General features: G+C 40.8%; 1 protein-coding gene across 1 annotated transcript in view; it reads left to right on the top strand.

The window, feature by feature from the left end:
* The window catches only part of LYPLAL1 (lysophospholipase like 1), a 38,815-nt gene extending 24,989 nt beyond the window's left edge, over positions 1 to 13,826 (top strand). The window contains exons 4-5 of the mRNA XM_084624003.1: positions 12,865 to 12,980; positions 13,572 to 13,826. Coding sequence (XP_084480129.1) covers positions 12,865 to 12,980; positions 13,572 to 13,811 — 356 coding nt within the window. The 3' untranslated portion in view covers positions 13,812 to 13,826. The remainder of the gene's footprint in view (positions 1 to 12,864; positions 12,981 to 13,571) is intronic.
* Positions 13,827 to 14,366: the final 540 nt, after the last annotated feature.

Raw genomic sequence — 14,366 nt, 5'->3', positions numbered from 1 at the left:
CTTCTAGACATTACGATGACAAATAATGAAATAAGGACTGAGTCAGTAGTCCAGCATCATACCAAATAAGTGCAAATATGTACGTTAGGGTGATGAGAATGTGGGTGTGGAAAAACTGGTGCACAAGCTCTTATTCACCATGGTCATGTAGGTACATGGTGTCATTTACACCTGTGCAAAAGGGAGTTAAAGCACTGCTAAATCAAAGTGGTAGGGTTGTACACTCCCTCTGCACAGATGTGAGAGGCAGCAGAGAATCAGGCTTTGAGTTTCTGTAAGGAAAGAATGGTTATAACATGGATCTGGACCAGTGTAAGGTGACTTTATTGTTAAACTGTTGGCCATAGACTTCCACTGAGACAGAAAACGGTGTATTTTGTAAAGGCACCTTGCATGATGCCTTTTGTGTGTGTAACTTTTGGGCAACAAGGTGTTTTTATGCTATGGCTTAATCAGCCAATCTAGAGCATCTATACAGTCCCTCTGCACCAAGGTGCCAGGCTTCTAGGGAGGAGATTGGGAAGTAGTTGGGGGGAGAGAGAGATGCAGGACCTGGAATTTTTTTGAATATGGGAGAGGCTGTGGTGTGTTTATATTGCGAGGAGAAGGAACCCGATGAGAATGAGAGATTAAGGGAAAATTCAAGGGAGGGTAGGGGCAAGGGAGGTCATATGGTGGGAGAAGATGGTGTCATGCAGCAGGTGGAGGGATTGGAGAGGAGAGCAGGTGAGGAACATCAGTGATGGGATAAAGGGTGATGGGAGGAGGAGAAGGAAGTGGGACGTCACATCAGCCCTCGTCAGTCATCTCTTTGAAAATGCCAGCAACATTCTACCTGGAGGAGGGAGAGCATTTTAAGAGTGGATCTGGTGGTGAACAGGCAGCTGGTTCATGGATATGATGTGGGGGGAGGTAGAGTGCTGTTTGACAAGGAAGTCAAAGAGAACAAGCTTATAGTTGAGGAAGCCATTGTTACTCAGGAGACTTTCTCCAGACATGTTCAGTGGCACAGATGTAGGGAAATTGAATGGTGGTGGTGAGTCATGTGGGACATTGTTCTGTGGAAAGAAGGAGTGGAGGGATTAGACAACTGAGTCAATGAAGGAGAGAGTGAGACGTAAAATGGCAGATAAGCCGTCAATGGCAATGGGCTGAAAGTAGCATAGGGTGCTAAAGGAGATGAGGTGATAGTCAAGGTGTGGGAACACTGATGTTGAAGGAACAGAGAAGCAGTGTTTTCCAAAGGCAAAGTTGAGGGAGTAGACGTTTTAGTGAGTAGGATTTAATTCAGTGGTGAAGGTCAAAGGAGGATGAGGGATAAGATGGCATGTCAGTGTGGAAGTTGCAGGTTGAGCATGAGGGTCAGAGATTGTGAGGGGAGGGAGAGCCAGGTGTAAAAATTAGGACAGAAAGTGGGTGGTAGCTGACAGCTACGTAGAGTGGGATAGGAGAACAGTCTAAAAGATAGGAGGATAAATGAGACAGGAACTCCAGGAATGGAAAGGGAGAACCTAACATTTTTATCATGGGTGACTATCTTTCTTATTCTGATTCAAGTTTTACACAGGGTTGGGGTTTGTTGATGCAATAGGAGCATTTGTTCCTTAAAGAATTGTGGCCTAAACCATTCATCTCAATAACACAGTTAATTCTCATGACACCTAATGATGACGGCTTAATGATCAACACTGTTAACCATTTCACTACTGATCATTTTAAAGGAAGCATCCAGCTGCTCTTGCCTTGAAGGTGGAACCTGGGTGGTGTACTGCCACTCCTCCCCCTTCAACTCAATCTAATTCCTATACATCAGAAGAACAGCCTCCTTAATATTATCACATCCTCATTTTCAAATATACAGTCTAAGTTTAACAGTTTTAAATACATACGTCTTTTGATACGTGATGTAAAGTGTACTGCAAGTTCTGAGGGAGTTCCATGCACTGACTGAAGGCCGTATACAGCCCACAGTTCTTATTCCTTAAGAAAAAGTTTTCAGAAGTTGTTCTCAAGGAATCACAGAAAGTCTTACAAAGGTAGCAAGATTTCCAACTTAAAGAGCACAATCAAGGAATTTTTTCATAAGTTTTAAAAAAAGAGAGGATTTATTCAATTGTTGTGTAGTAATAACCCAATCCAGAACTTGAAAATGGAAGACATTTTCTTGCCAAATGCCCCCCTCTCTTTTCAGTTGTGTGCATACATTGATTTGTTATTGTTGGGTCTTGCTGTTACTGGTTAAAAATAACCTTAGTAGTAGAATTATATGGATATTAAAGATGCAAAGGAATGTTAAAACTGGTCAAATTTGACTGTTTTTATGTTATAAACTTCTGTGTTTATGCCAAATTAGGCAGATCCTAAAATATGCAAATCATGCTGACATTTTAGAACTCTTGAGAATAATTTTTATTCTGTTCATATCTAGGTTTTTATACTACACCCACCACTGTAGTACAAGCACCCTGGTTCTGTGTGAATTTCAGAAAGATCCTTGGATTTAAAAATGAGGTGTCAATTAATGTTGAAGCCTGCTCTAACGTTCAGTTATGATGTTTGGATACCTAAGCAAAAACTGACTTTTCCCTCTTTCCCTCTCCGCCACCTTTGATTTACTACTACTCCTCCTAGTTTTACAGGTCACTTTCTGTATACCACAGAAATGCTGATCCAAGCATGTTGGTCTTTGCCACCTGTAGTCACTTGTATAAGCAGCCAGTGAAAATAAACTTTCAATAACAGTCCTGTAGACTTGATCATGTGCCAGAAAACACATGCATGATTCCTGACCCCTTGTACTATAACAATAACATGAGAGAGACAACCACTTTTTTGTTTATTGCTAGACTTCTTACATAGCTACTGGACCATGGTGGAAGTAACATGAAAGGGCTGCATCTCTTGTAAATATTGGCATAGTCATCCCTCTCAGTATGTGTGAAAATGGGATGGGGGAAGAAATATCTTGGCACTAGACATCCCAGAGAAAGAAGGCATTGTAAGTACTGAGAGATGAAAAATCAACAATAAATCATTAAAACATGCTGGGCAAACAACTTCACCTACAGCCATGGCTTTTTATGTCTCCAGCCTCCAAGTTCTCTCCTCTTGCATCTTTTGTAATTATTGGAAGATGAAGTATGTTGTCTTTCATGTAAGGACACTTACTACAGAGCTCTCCAGAGGTAAATTTATGGTCGTGTGCTACTGCCCCATTCCTGTAGTATCTGAATGTGAAGATGAAGAAGTAGAATTTTGTGTGTGTGTGTGTGTGCGCAGCACCTTACAAAAACCTTCACCCCCAAATGTGACTCAGCTTTTATATTTGCCACTGGTCCTATTCCCATCCATTCCTGTTCTTCTCATCTTCCTTCATCCTATCTGCGTGAACAGGAGAAATGTCAAACGGACGTGCCAGCAGTGGATAGAAGTAACTAATAATGTCTGCCACAAGAGCATATACTTCAATTTCTTTGTCTTTGCTGATTGTTTTATTTTTACAGCACCCAAACTCTGCTAGTTGTTTTACAGTACACACAGAAAGTCATAGGTCTTGAAAGATTTGCATTCTAAGTTTCGGGTTGCCAACTTCCTACTCGCACAAAACCGAACTCTCTTTCCCCTCCTGAGGCCCTGTCCATGCCTCGCCCACTCCATCTCCCCCTCACTCACTCGCTTATTGGGGGCTGGGGTGTAGGAGGAGGGTGAGGGCTCCAGCTGGGGGTGTGGCCAGGGATGAGGGGTTTGCAGGGGACTGTGGGGGTGGAGCTGAGGGGTTCGGAGTATGGAAGGCGGCTCTGGGCTGAGGCAGGAGGCTGGGGTGTGGGAGGAGGTACAGGTTCTGGGCTGGGGGTGCAGGGTGGGGCCAGAAATGAGGGGTTCAAGGTGTGGTGGGGGGCTCTGGGCTGAGGCAGGGGGTTGGGATGTGGGCTCTGATTTGGGGCTGGGGATGAGGGATTTGGGATGCAGGAGGGCACTCCGGGCTGCGGCTGAGGGGTTCGGAGTGTGGGAGTGGGCTCTGAACTGGGGCGGGGGTTGGGGCATGGGGGGGAGTGAGGGCTCTGGCTGGGGGTGCAGACTCTGGGGTGGGGCTGGGGATGAGGGGTTTGGGGTGCAGGACGGTGTTTTGGGCTGGGATTGAGGGGTTTGGAGAGTGGGAGGGGGTCAGGGGTGCAGGCTCTGGGCGGCGCTTACCTTAAGCAGCTCCCGGAAGCAGTGGAACATCCCCCCTCCAGCTCCTGTACGGAGGCGCAGCCAGGCGGTTCTGGGTGCTGCCCCGTCCACAGGCGCCGCCACCGCAGTTCCCATTGGCTGCGGTTCCCTGCACGGCACTGCCAACCGGATAGTCAATGGCCCAGTCAGTGGTGCTGACCAGAGCTGCCAGGATCGAAAACCTGACACCTGGTCATCCTGTCTAAGTTAGATATGCGTGGTACAGGGACCAGGCTTAGCAAACAGTAGGGAAAGGTTGGAGTAGGGAAGGACAAGGGTTACAGCAATAAAATCAGCAGTTACTCAGTTCAGCCATGTTCATGTCTTTATAGTGCAATTAATTTTTTAAAATATGTATTTATTATTGATCACATATAATGGGCATCATAGACCATCCCTGATAGGTGTTTGTCCAAATTGTTCTTTAAAACTTTTAATGATGGGGATTCTGCTACTTCCCTTGGAAGTCTATTTCAGAGCTTAACTACTCTTATAGTTAGACAGTTTTTTCTGATATCTAACCTAAATCTCCCTTGCTACAGATTAAGTCCATTACTTGTTGTCCTGTTTTCAGTGGACATGGGAAACAAGTGATGACAGTCCTCTTTCGAACAGCCCTTAACATATTTGAAGACTGAGACCAGATTCCCTCTCAGTATTTTTTTCTCAGGACTAAACATGCCCAGTTTTTTTAATAGGTCAGGTTTTCTAAACCTCTGATAATTTTTGTTGTTTTCCTCTGGACTCTCTGCAGTTTGTCCATGTCTTTCCTGAAGTGCAGTGCCCGCAATTGGACATGGTACTCCAACTGAGGCCTCACCAATGCCAAGTAGAGCTAAATAATTACTTCCCATGTCTTTCATACAACACTCCAGTTAATATAATACATCCCAGTGCCTTTTTCACAACCGCATCACACTGTTGATTCATATTCAAATTTGTGATCCACTGTGACCCTCAGAACCTTTACACCAGTTATTTCCCATTTCGTAGTTATGCGTTTGATTTTTTTCCCCTTCCTAAATGTAGTACTTTGCACTTACCGTTATTGAATTTCATCATGTTGAATTCAGACCAATTCTCAAATTTGTCAGTGTTGCTTTAAGCAAGTAGAATATGGATTTCATAATACTTGGGCACCACCAACCAGATGATGATAAGCAATCCTGAATCTGTTCTAGCATTTGGATCACCAGCTTGCCATGTACCTGTCAGTGTCCCATTGTTGGAGCATTTCCATAAACTCATGCAATCATTGATTCTAGGATTGGAAAAAACCTTCTGGGTCATCTTGCAGTTGGCGTGCAACATTATTCTGTATATTAATGTTTTATTATTAGTGCTGGTTTAAAAAGAAGTGTGTGTGTGTGTGTGTGAAATTACACAAATGTCAATTTTTTAATATACAAAATATTTCAACCAGCTCTTACTATTGTTTGTTTTAATTTTATTTTAGTGCCACCTGGGTGCTCAGGTTCATAGAGATTTACATGAAGATAGTTTCTTCTGCATGTAAATCCTGATCCTTCAAATGTAGCCCAGTTGAAATGGAATTATTCATGCTCATATGTCTTTGAGATTAGGGCCAAAATGAGAGACACAAAATAGACTCATAAACTCATAGATATTAAGGTCAGAAGGGACCATTATGATCATCTAGTCTGACCTCCTGCACAATGCAGGCCACAGAATCTCACCCACCCACTCCTGCAATAAACCTAATATGGTACAGACATACTAGATGACGGTTCAAGCTTGACATTGTGTTAGTTACCTTTAGTGGATCATCTCTGAAAGGCAACCCAGAATAAAAGGTCCCTTTTTTACGAGGGAGCTGAAAAGAGCAAAGATGGTTTGATGCTTACGAGGAGGGAGACAACCTCACAAGTGATAAAGCTTCATGGAAGAAGGTACAAGATGTGAGTGAGATACAGATTTTAAAATGTGGGGTTGTGAGGGAAGCTTGGAGACTCATAGGGAGCAAAGTTGGTGCAGGGGGCTGGAAAGGTGAAAATAAATGGAGGTTTTAATCTCATCTGTCAAGTAAGGCCTCAAAAACCTCCCTTGGCAATATTGTTCCACTGTTTAAAATTCCTGTTAGGAGAAAAATTTCTTTTTATAGTTGCAGGCCATTCCCATGTGCTAGGCCAGGTCTATGCTAGAAACATTTGCTTGATATAACAATGTGCAGTGCAGGCAGGTGGTGTTGGGATTGTTTTTAATAACACTTTTATACCAGTAAAAGTTCAGGTGCAAATGCAGTTATACTGGGGGGAAAAAGTTCTTTTTCCAGTACAGCTTATTTCATCTGGGGAGCTTGTATAAGCTATATCAGCAAAAGCACATTTAATTAACTGTTACAAAGCTGACCTTCAATCCTGATCAATGAGAGCAGATCCCTACACCCATGCACTTCGCCACTGAAGTAAATGGTTGCAGAGGTCTGTCTGTGTGGACTGGTCACCAGCAGTAAGAAATTAATGTTATGTTTGACAGATATCTTCCCAGTACCACATCTATGGTCTCATCTTCATAAAGGCATACAGAAATAATGGTTAAACCATAGTTGTAATAAGATGATCAGGTAAAAGACAAATGGACATTTTCTTGCTGGTCTTTACTTTTCTGCCAGTGAACTTCAATAATTGTAGTCTTATGAAAATGTGTTTTTCATATCAAGTGAAAATGTGGCAAAATTTCTTTGAGTTCCAACATGAAACAATACATACAGCAAAAAAGTATCACTTTTACAATAAAAATGTAGAACTTGCACCACTTAGCTGTTCACAGAAAACATGTCATGTTGCTTGAGTGTTTTGTCAGGAGAGAAAACTGGACAGCAAATTTATTCATGCTCCCAATTTGTAAAAAGAGAAAGTGTCTGGCTACTAAAAGGAAGCTGCCTTTATTCTTGTAAAGGCATTAAGAAATCACTGAACAGCAAACAGGACAGAATGTGGTGGATTCTGAACTGTACATTTCAGTATTGCTAGGGGATAGGCGTGGGAGTTATGTAGCAGTGCTTTACAGATAAACAAGTCCTTGCCCTGAAGAACTGACAAAAGACAGTTATGTTCATGAAGTTCTTTGTATGATGTAGATAAAGAAAATGTGCTATCCCGTTAACATTCATCCACTGTTGTAATATTCAATTGTATGCCTCATTAGTTCTGGCGCACAGTAATTGTTCATATGTACAATAATAGGCTATTGTTATGTTGTCTTGTCAAGGCACTCTCTCCTGCCGCACGCACTATTGCAGTTCAGCTAGTGGCCACATGCTCATTATATGCCTTTGTACTTAGTGCTTACTTGATATTTTCTGTTCCGCTCAAAGCAAACTGTAACAGGTTGGGGGAATTGTCTAGGTGGGATACTGTAGTGTGTTTATGCTTATGGAAATACTGATTTGAAAGAAGGAACTAAAGAGCACATGAGTCTCTTTGCAGGTCACTTATTAGGATATTTTGTTGCATTCACCAATGGGGAAAGAGAAATTGCCCAAATCGCCCCTAGAGATGGCAGAAAGATGAGGAGAAAATAACAAAATGAGAGTCAGTTTGGAAAAATACAAGCTAATACTTCTGAGTAATAATTATCCTAAACTCAGATATTCAATGGCAAGGATAAATCCGGGTATCAGTAATGCTGAAAGAGTGGACAGAAAATTAGACCTGAATATACAGTGCATCATGGCAGTAAAATGGGCAAGAAGGTAATTGTCTCTCCTCATGCTATGCTGGTGTACTACATATGGAATATTATGTTAATTTCTGGCCACCTCATTGTCAGAGATATATTGATAAACTTGAAGAAATTCAGGGAAGAGCTGGAAAAACTATCAGAGAAGGGCCTGACTAATGAGGAAAGATTCTAAAAAGCTGAATATGTATAATTTGGCAAAGTGATGATTAAGGGCCTGGTTCTCCTCTCACTTAGATCAAAGGGAGTTACACCAGGGCGTGATTATGACTCAGGGAAGCAACTCATGATTTACACCAGCGAGAGAGAGAAGAATCTAGGCTTTAGCGCTGCAGAGCACTGAAACATCAAGGAGTAAGGACAGAATTATTTATGGTGCTAAATTTGGAGTAACTTGGTGAAATAAAGGGAGTGTTTAAGTTGAATATTAGGGAATGCTTCCTAATATTCAGGGGGATGGATGACTTGATGATTACCTGTTATGTTCATTCCCTCTGAAGCACTTGGCATTGGCCGCTGTTAGAAGGCAGGATACTGGTGTAGATGGGCCAATCGTCTGACCCAGTATGGGTCTATGGGTCTGTAGAATAGTTTCCAGGCAAGTGGCTTTGAACATGTTAAAGCTAGATGGAAAAACCTAACTGGCCACCTGTCCATTCTACTGTAAATCTAAGATTATTTTCTACAACAAATGTACTAGTACATTTTCCAGTCTCTGATTTCAGAAAACCATTAGTGAGACAAAACTAGAGCCCATTATGGGGTGCAGTCTGCATGACTGAGAAAAATATATTCTTCCACTTTCTAAGACAAAGAACTGAACATTTTGAAGTCAGAGATAGGAAGTCAAACACAATGTAACAAGGGAGATCAGAAGATAAACTGTTAACATACAGTATATATAACAGGGTATACAGGGCACTTCTAAGAGAGACCTTAGGTAAAACGTCCTTCATTCTGGGTCACGAAATTAAGCATTCATTTATAGATTTGAGACCCAAACCATTGTTTGATGAGTGAATAGTGGGTTGTGAGTAATGCAAAGAAATGAATATAACTGAAGTATTATAGTAAGCAAACTGGTCAATTCCTGGGTTTAAGCATAGTGGTTGAAGCAACAGATTTTGCTTCACATATGGTTCTGATTCTCATCTCTCAGGTGTCCATTTGGAGTAGCCTCACTGAAATTTAAAGGTTTAAGGGGAATCGAGTCTGAAGATCTTACATGTAAACAGAACATCTCATTATGAAAAATCCTAAAGCCCTTTTATAGACTGTATATGAAAGAATTTATTTACTTGCCACTGAAACATGGCAGCAGTTGTTGGGATTTAATCTTCCTTGAGAGGGAATAAAATACTTATGGGAAGCACAGTCTCTGCCTGCTCCTCCCATGTTATGTCACCGTGTACTTGAGTGATTGAGTTACTCTATACTGCACCTGAAATTCTAGAGAACAGCCTGCCTTAAATCTCTCATTTTTTAAGATGGGTATCACACATGCAGAGCTCAACCTTGATTCACGGTCTTTATTTGGAAAGTGAGGATGTGACGGGTTCTGATTTCAGCTGAAAGCTCACAATTAGCTATTTCAAGGACAAGCAGTTTCCTCCACATGGGCAGTGTGTCCTAAAATTTCACTTTATCCATATCCTTCTCTGTTAATAGTGGTTGACTTTCAGAGAGGACACATATGGGTGGCAGACCTATTATGGAAGCAGACTTCAGCCCCATCAGAGCAGGTTTTGGTGTAGGATCTCAGGTGCTTGTTTTGGAGAAACCTTGTTGAATTGGGGCCTAATAGGTGGTTGCCTATTTTAAAAATGTGAGTCATAGGGATGTAAATAGCATTTTAAAAAAGTAAACGTTTAAACTATTAAAATTGTACTGGTTAAATGTTTAACCATTAGACTCCATTGCCAGTTCTGGGGTCCCGGCTGCTGGCCCTGCGCAGAGCCCTGGGCATGGGGGCGCCGGCAGTAGAGTCTCGCAGCAGAGTTTAAATGCTAACCGGAATTAAATGCTTACCGATATGACTCATGCTTATCGGTTAGCCGGTTTACATTTTACATCGCTAGTGAGTCACCCCTTTGATGTCAATAGGATTACTTGTATGCTTAAAGTTAGGGCACACAGTTAAGTGCTTTGCTGAATCAGGGCCACAGGGGAGCATATTGCTTTTTGATGTTCTTGACATGCAGCAGAATCCATTATAAAGCCAACATTTACTAACTGTTACAAAGCACTAACTGCAGATCTCTCGAATTGTAGTTATAGGGGAAAATCTGTGATACTTGCAGATTTTTTCTGTGTGGAACCTATTGGCAAATTCTAATATTTTAATGGCACTCCATGCACTCCTTGGGAGTGGAGTGGTCTGCATGTCTAAGATTAAAACATCTGAACTTGCATCGTTGATCTTGATGGATACTCACAACAGAATCTGGTTAGTAATGTTGTAAGTCTTGCATGTTCCATGCTATCTTTCCTTCTACTGAGATAATTAGTACTTAAACTTGCATGTAGTTTTCGTCTATGTATCTTGTAAGTTGTGTTGGTTATGAGATCTTATTTTCTGTAACAATGTGTATATTTTGTTTTTTGTTTCATTTTAATATTTCTAGTCTTTTAAAAAATAACTCCTTGAGTGAACATGTGTTTTATGTATTATGTCAAACTTAGACGTACATTGAAATATTATCCTTTTGGAATCATAATATTTTGCCTTCATGTATAAATACTCGTTGAAATCACTGTCTGCGAAGCATTTACTATATAGTATTTACCCAGACGCTACTGTGGTATTGAGTGATAAAGTGCAGATTTTCCCATGGAAAACTGAATTCAAAGAACTAGCCCTTTGTATTAAATTTTCTCATAGTAGTATGAGCCACATGAAAGCACCATTACCTAATATTCTTCTACACAGAAGGTGATTGCATTGTCAAAGACTGCCGGTGAGTAATTGCAGATAGTCTTGCCAGAGTGTGACTAACCGGGTGCAAAATTTTAGATTAAATCATTTACAAACTAGTAATGGGTTTTCAATGCACACATTTGTCTAGATTAAAACATAAAAATGTGCTTACATTTACATATGGACAATGTATATCTGTGTATAGTGTGTGTATTTATATGTATAGATATAAACACATACAATAACCTTTTGGAATGTAATACACTATTTTTATGAGTTTGGAAGATGGCATGCCTGGGTGGCATGAGGAAGTGGGTGAGAAGCAACTGGATCTCATGAGAGAGAATAAAGCACACTTCAGCCAAGACACATTGCTGTTTTACAGAAGTGAGTTTTGGGTAGTTGTAACAACATTTTATCTAAATATTGAGAGAGAGTCTCTCTCTCTCTCTGTCTCTGTCTTCCTCCCCACCCCATGATCTGCGGTGGATTTTTCTGTGGTGGTCTTTTGAGTTCTAGGTTTTCCCTTTGAACTTTAGCATTTTGTGTGATAAACAGCTGTGGGAAATCCTGTGCCCAAAAGGAAATTTCCTGCTGGAGAAGACCAAGCAGTATTTGCTCTGGTTTTCTCCTGGGGGTTTCAGCTGGGGTGGTACAAGGTGCAGTTTTAAGTTGCTTTCTGGTCTCCCCCACCCCTGCTCGCACCTATCTGTGCATCCCCTGGCATGTTGGCTGTTTCCTTTCCCCCTGCTAGGGCCTCACACTTTTGATGTAGCACTGGTTGCCTGTAATCATCTGTCACCATTGCTGCTCTTACCCCCAGACAGATTTTTCTGCCCTGTGGCTTGGGATACACTATCATAAGACGTGGCCAAGTCAAGCCCACAGTACCTAAATTATACAGTGCAGAGTTATGTTTATGCTCAGTGCAGTGTCTTTACAGAACTTCCATGCTAGCAGCTTTGTGTAAATGCTGTTCAGGGCAGAAGTAGAGTGGAACTGGGTCAACCCAGTGGATGGACTATGACATCAACCTGCCATTCTGCCTTTAAAAGCCCCAGTCAAAATCGTACTGTATTTCATCTGTATTTCCTTTTCCTCTAATCTATATTCAGCACGTTTTGTGTTTAAAAAGTCCAGAACTCAGAATTTCACATCTATTTTTAGCACCAAACTACTTGGTGAAAACCAAATGCACCACCAAATAAGTGAACTGTGTAAAAGTACTGTTCTAATTAAGCATAAGTCATAACCATTCTCTGTTAGCTTATGTCTGTGCACTGGGAGAGATTTCAACAGGACAGTCATGCCACCTAAGTGCTTCACTTCTAATGTCCTCTATTAGCAGGATACAATAATAAAATACCGTCTACATTGTGTACATGGAAAGTAACGTGATGGTCACAGAGCCAGTTTCCTAACAGGCAAGTATCTGTCATCTTAAAAAAAAAAAAAAAAAATGCTGGTGGCAGCCTAGTTATTGTTCCCAAAAGGTAGACCCTGGGTAGAGAGAGTAATCCATTCTCTTACCCTTCAAAGTGATCTATTAGAACAGGGGTAGGGCACATTTGTAGGGAAGTGTTTCCGCTTGTCCAGCTGTACCGCCCATGCCATATCTCTCCTGTGAAAAAAGAGAGGATCTCAGTCTGCCTGGCATGGTGGTCCAGTGGTATGAATATTGATTATGTACAGTGATGGCAATATGCTGTCATCCTTCATGAGTGCTAGACTGACAAAGTATGAAAAGTCACCTGAAGAACTGGAGGTGACAGCCGTACCCACATCATGGAATTCTGCTTTGCATTGTCTATAAAACACACATCTACAATATCCAAACAGCTGGTGGAGACCATTAAATGAGAGGATTATGAAATAGTACCATTCTGGTTTATAAATTTTTCCTCCTCTTTTTAGCTCTCCAGCTTTCTAACTGAATCTTAGTTTGTTTTTATATATATAACATAAAATATTATATGTATGATATTTTTCCAAAATCTAAAATACTTTTTTTTTTTTTTTTGGTCACGTTTTAGGAGGTTTTTCAATGGGAGGTGGCATGGCAATGCATTTAGCGTACAGGTATCATCAAGATGTGGCTGGAGTCTTTGCTCTTTCTAGCTTTCTCAATAAGACATCTGCTGTTTACCAGGTGAGTGAATGCCAGTCTTTTTACAAATGCCTTTTGGAGCACATACAAATTCCACCTAAAAAGATAAACTGATAATTAGGCAAAAACAGTTGAAGCACGGCGTTACCTGGGGAGTGGAATTGATTAGCTCCAGGTGGTCATTAACTGCAGGGAATGTTCTGCACTGAGAACATTGGTAAGCAAAATATCAGGGAATAAAGGTTTAAAAACTACTTTTATCTTTACACATTGTTTATTTGCTTACTTTTGCAGTTTCACTGCTATTATACTGTGCAAAGTATGCCAAGTGTGCGATGGAACATTAGACAATCAAATTATTTGTTTAGTTACATGGCATCTTTAATTATTGTACCTATTATTTGAGAATGTCTAGCAGATTATAAAGGTCATGGGCTCCATTCTGCTGTATTCAGGTCAACATGAATCTTTCTGTTCATGTTACGTGGAGCAGGATCAAACGCTGCATGTAGCTTTTTGCAGTTGTAAATGGAGCTTGTTTAGCACATTGGAATTCCATATATAAAGTTTTCATATATCAACATTTGCATCTTCTAAAATCCATATTTGAACTCTTTTTCTTCCCCCATCTAGGCTTTACAGAAAAATGAAAGTGTCCTTCCTGAATTATTTCAGTGTCATGGAACAGCTGATGAGTTAGTTCTGCACTCGTGGGGTGAAGAGACCAACAAGATGTTAAAATCATTGGGAGTAGCAACATCTTTTCATAGTTTTCCAAATCTTAATCATGAGTTACACAAAACTGAACTGGAAAAATTGAGCTCCTGGATTGTAAAGAAATTGCCTGTGGAGACAGCAATGTCAAATGAATAAATGAAATTAACTTAACATTTCAAAATAACATGTTTATGTATAGCAAGGGCTTGCCTACATTATAAGTTAATGCACAACAGGTTAGTGTGAGGTAAATATACAACCCAGCTTGCCATGCACTAAGTGTCCGTGAGGATCCTGCTGCCTCACTAGTTCGCTAGTGCACTTTGGTCTACCCTGCTTTGAAACAGGAGTAGATCAAAGTACATAGGGAATGGTTAGTACATGGCAGCATGGTCCACTAGTGAATGGAAAACTGGGGTGTGTGTCTACCGCACACTAGCCTTCATCACACACAAGCCCTAAGAGTGTGCATCATTTATTTCGTAAATATAAATCCAGCTTCAGATAGACACTGATGTTACGTACAACTTTCTTAAAACCTAGCCTGGATGATGATAAACTACTGATACTTACTGATGATTTTACTGTCCAATATGCAAAACATGGAAGCTACAACATTCTGTGGAAGATACTGAGAGTATTAAAACCATTTATAAATGGCCCAAACTCTTTTCAAAACTTTAATATATAGTGTTCCATGATTTTCCACAT

This window comes from Lepidochelys olivacea, assembly GCF_965140295.1.
Source record: "Lepidochelys olivacea isolate rLepOli2 genome assembly, chromosome: 3".
Taxonomy (NCBI): domain Eukaryota; kingdom Metazoa; phylum Chordata; order Testudines; family Cheloniidae; genus Lepidochelys; species Lepidochelys olivacea.
The sequence above is the reverse complement of the archived record's forward strand: the minus strand, read 5'-3'. Positions and strand labels throughout refer to the sequence as shown.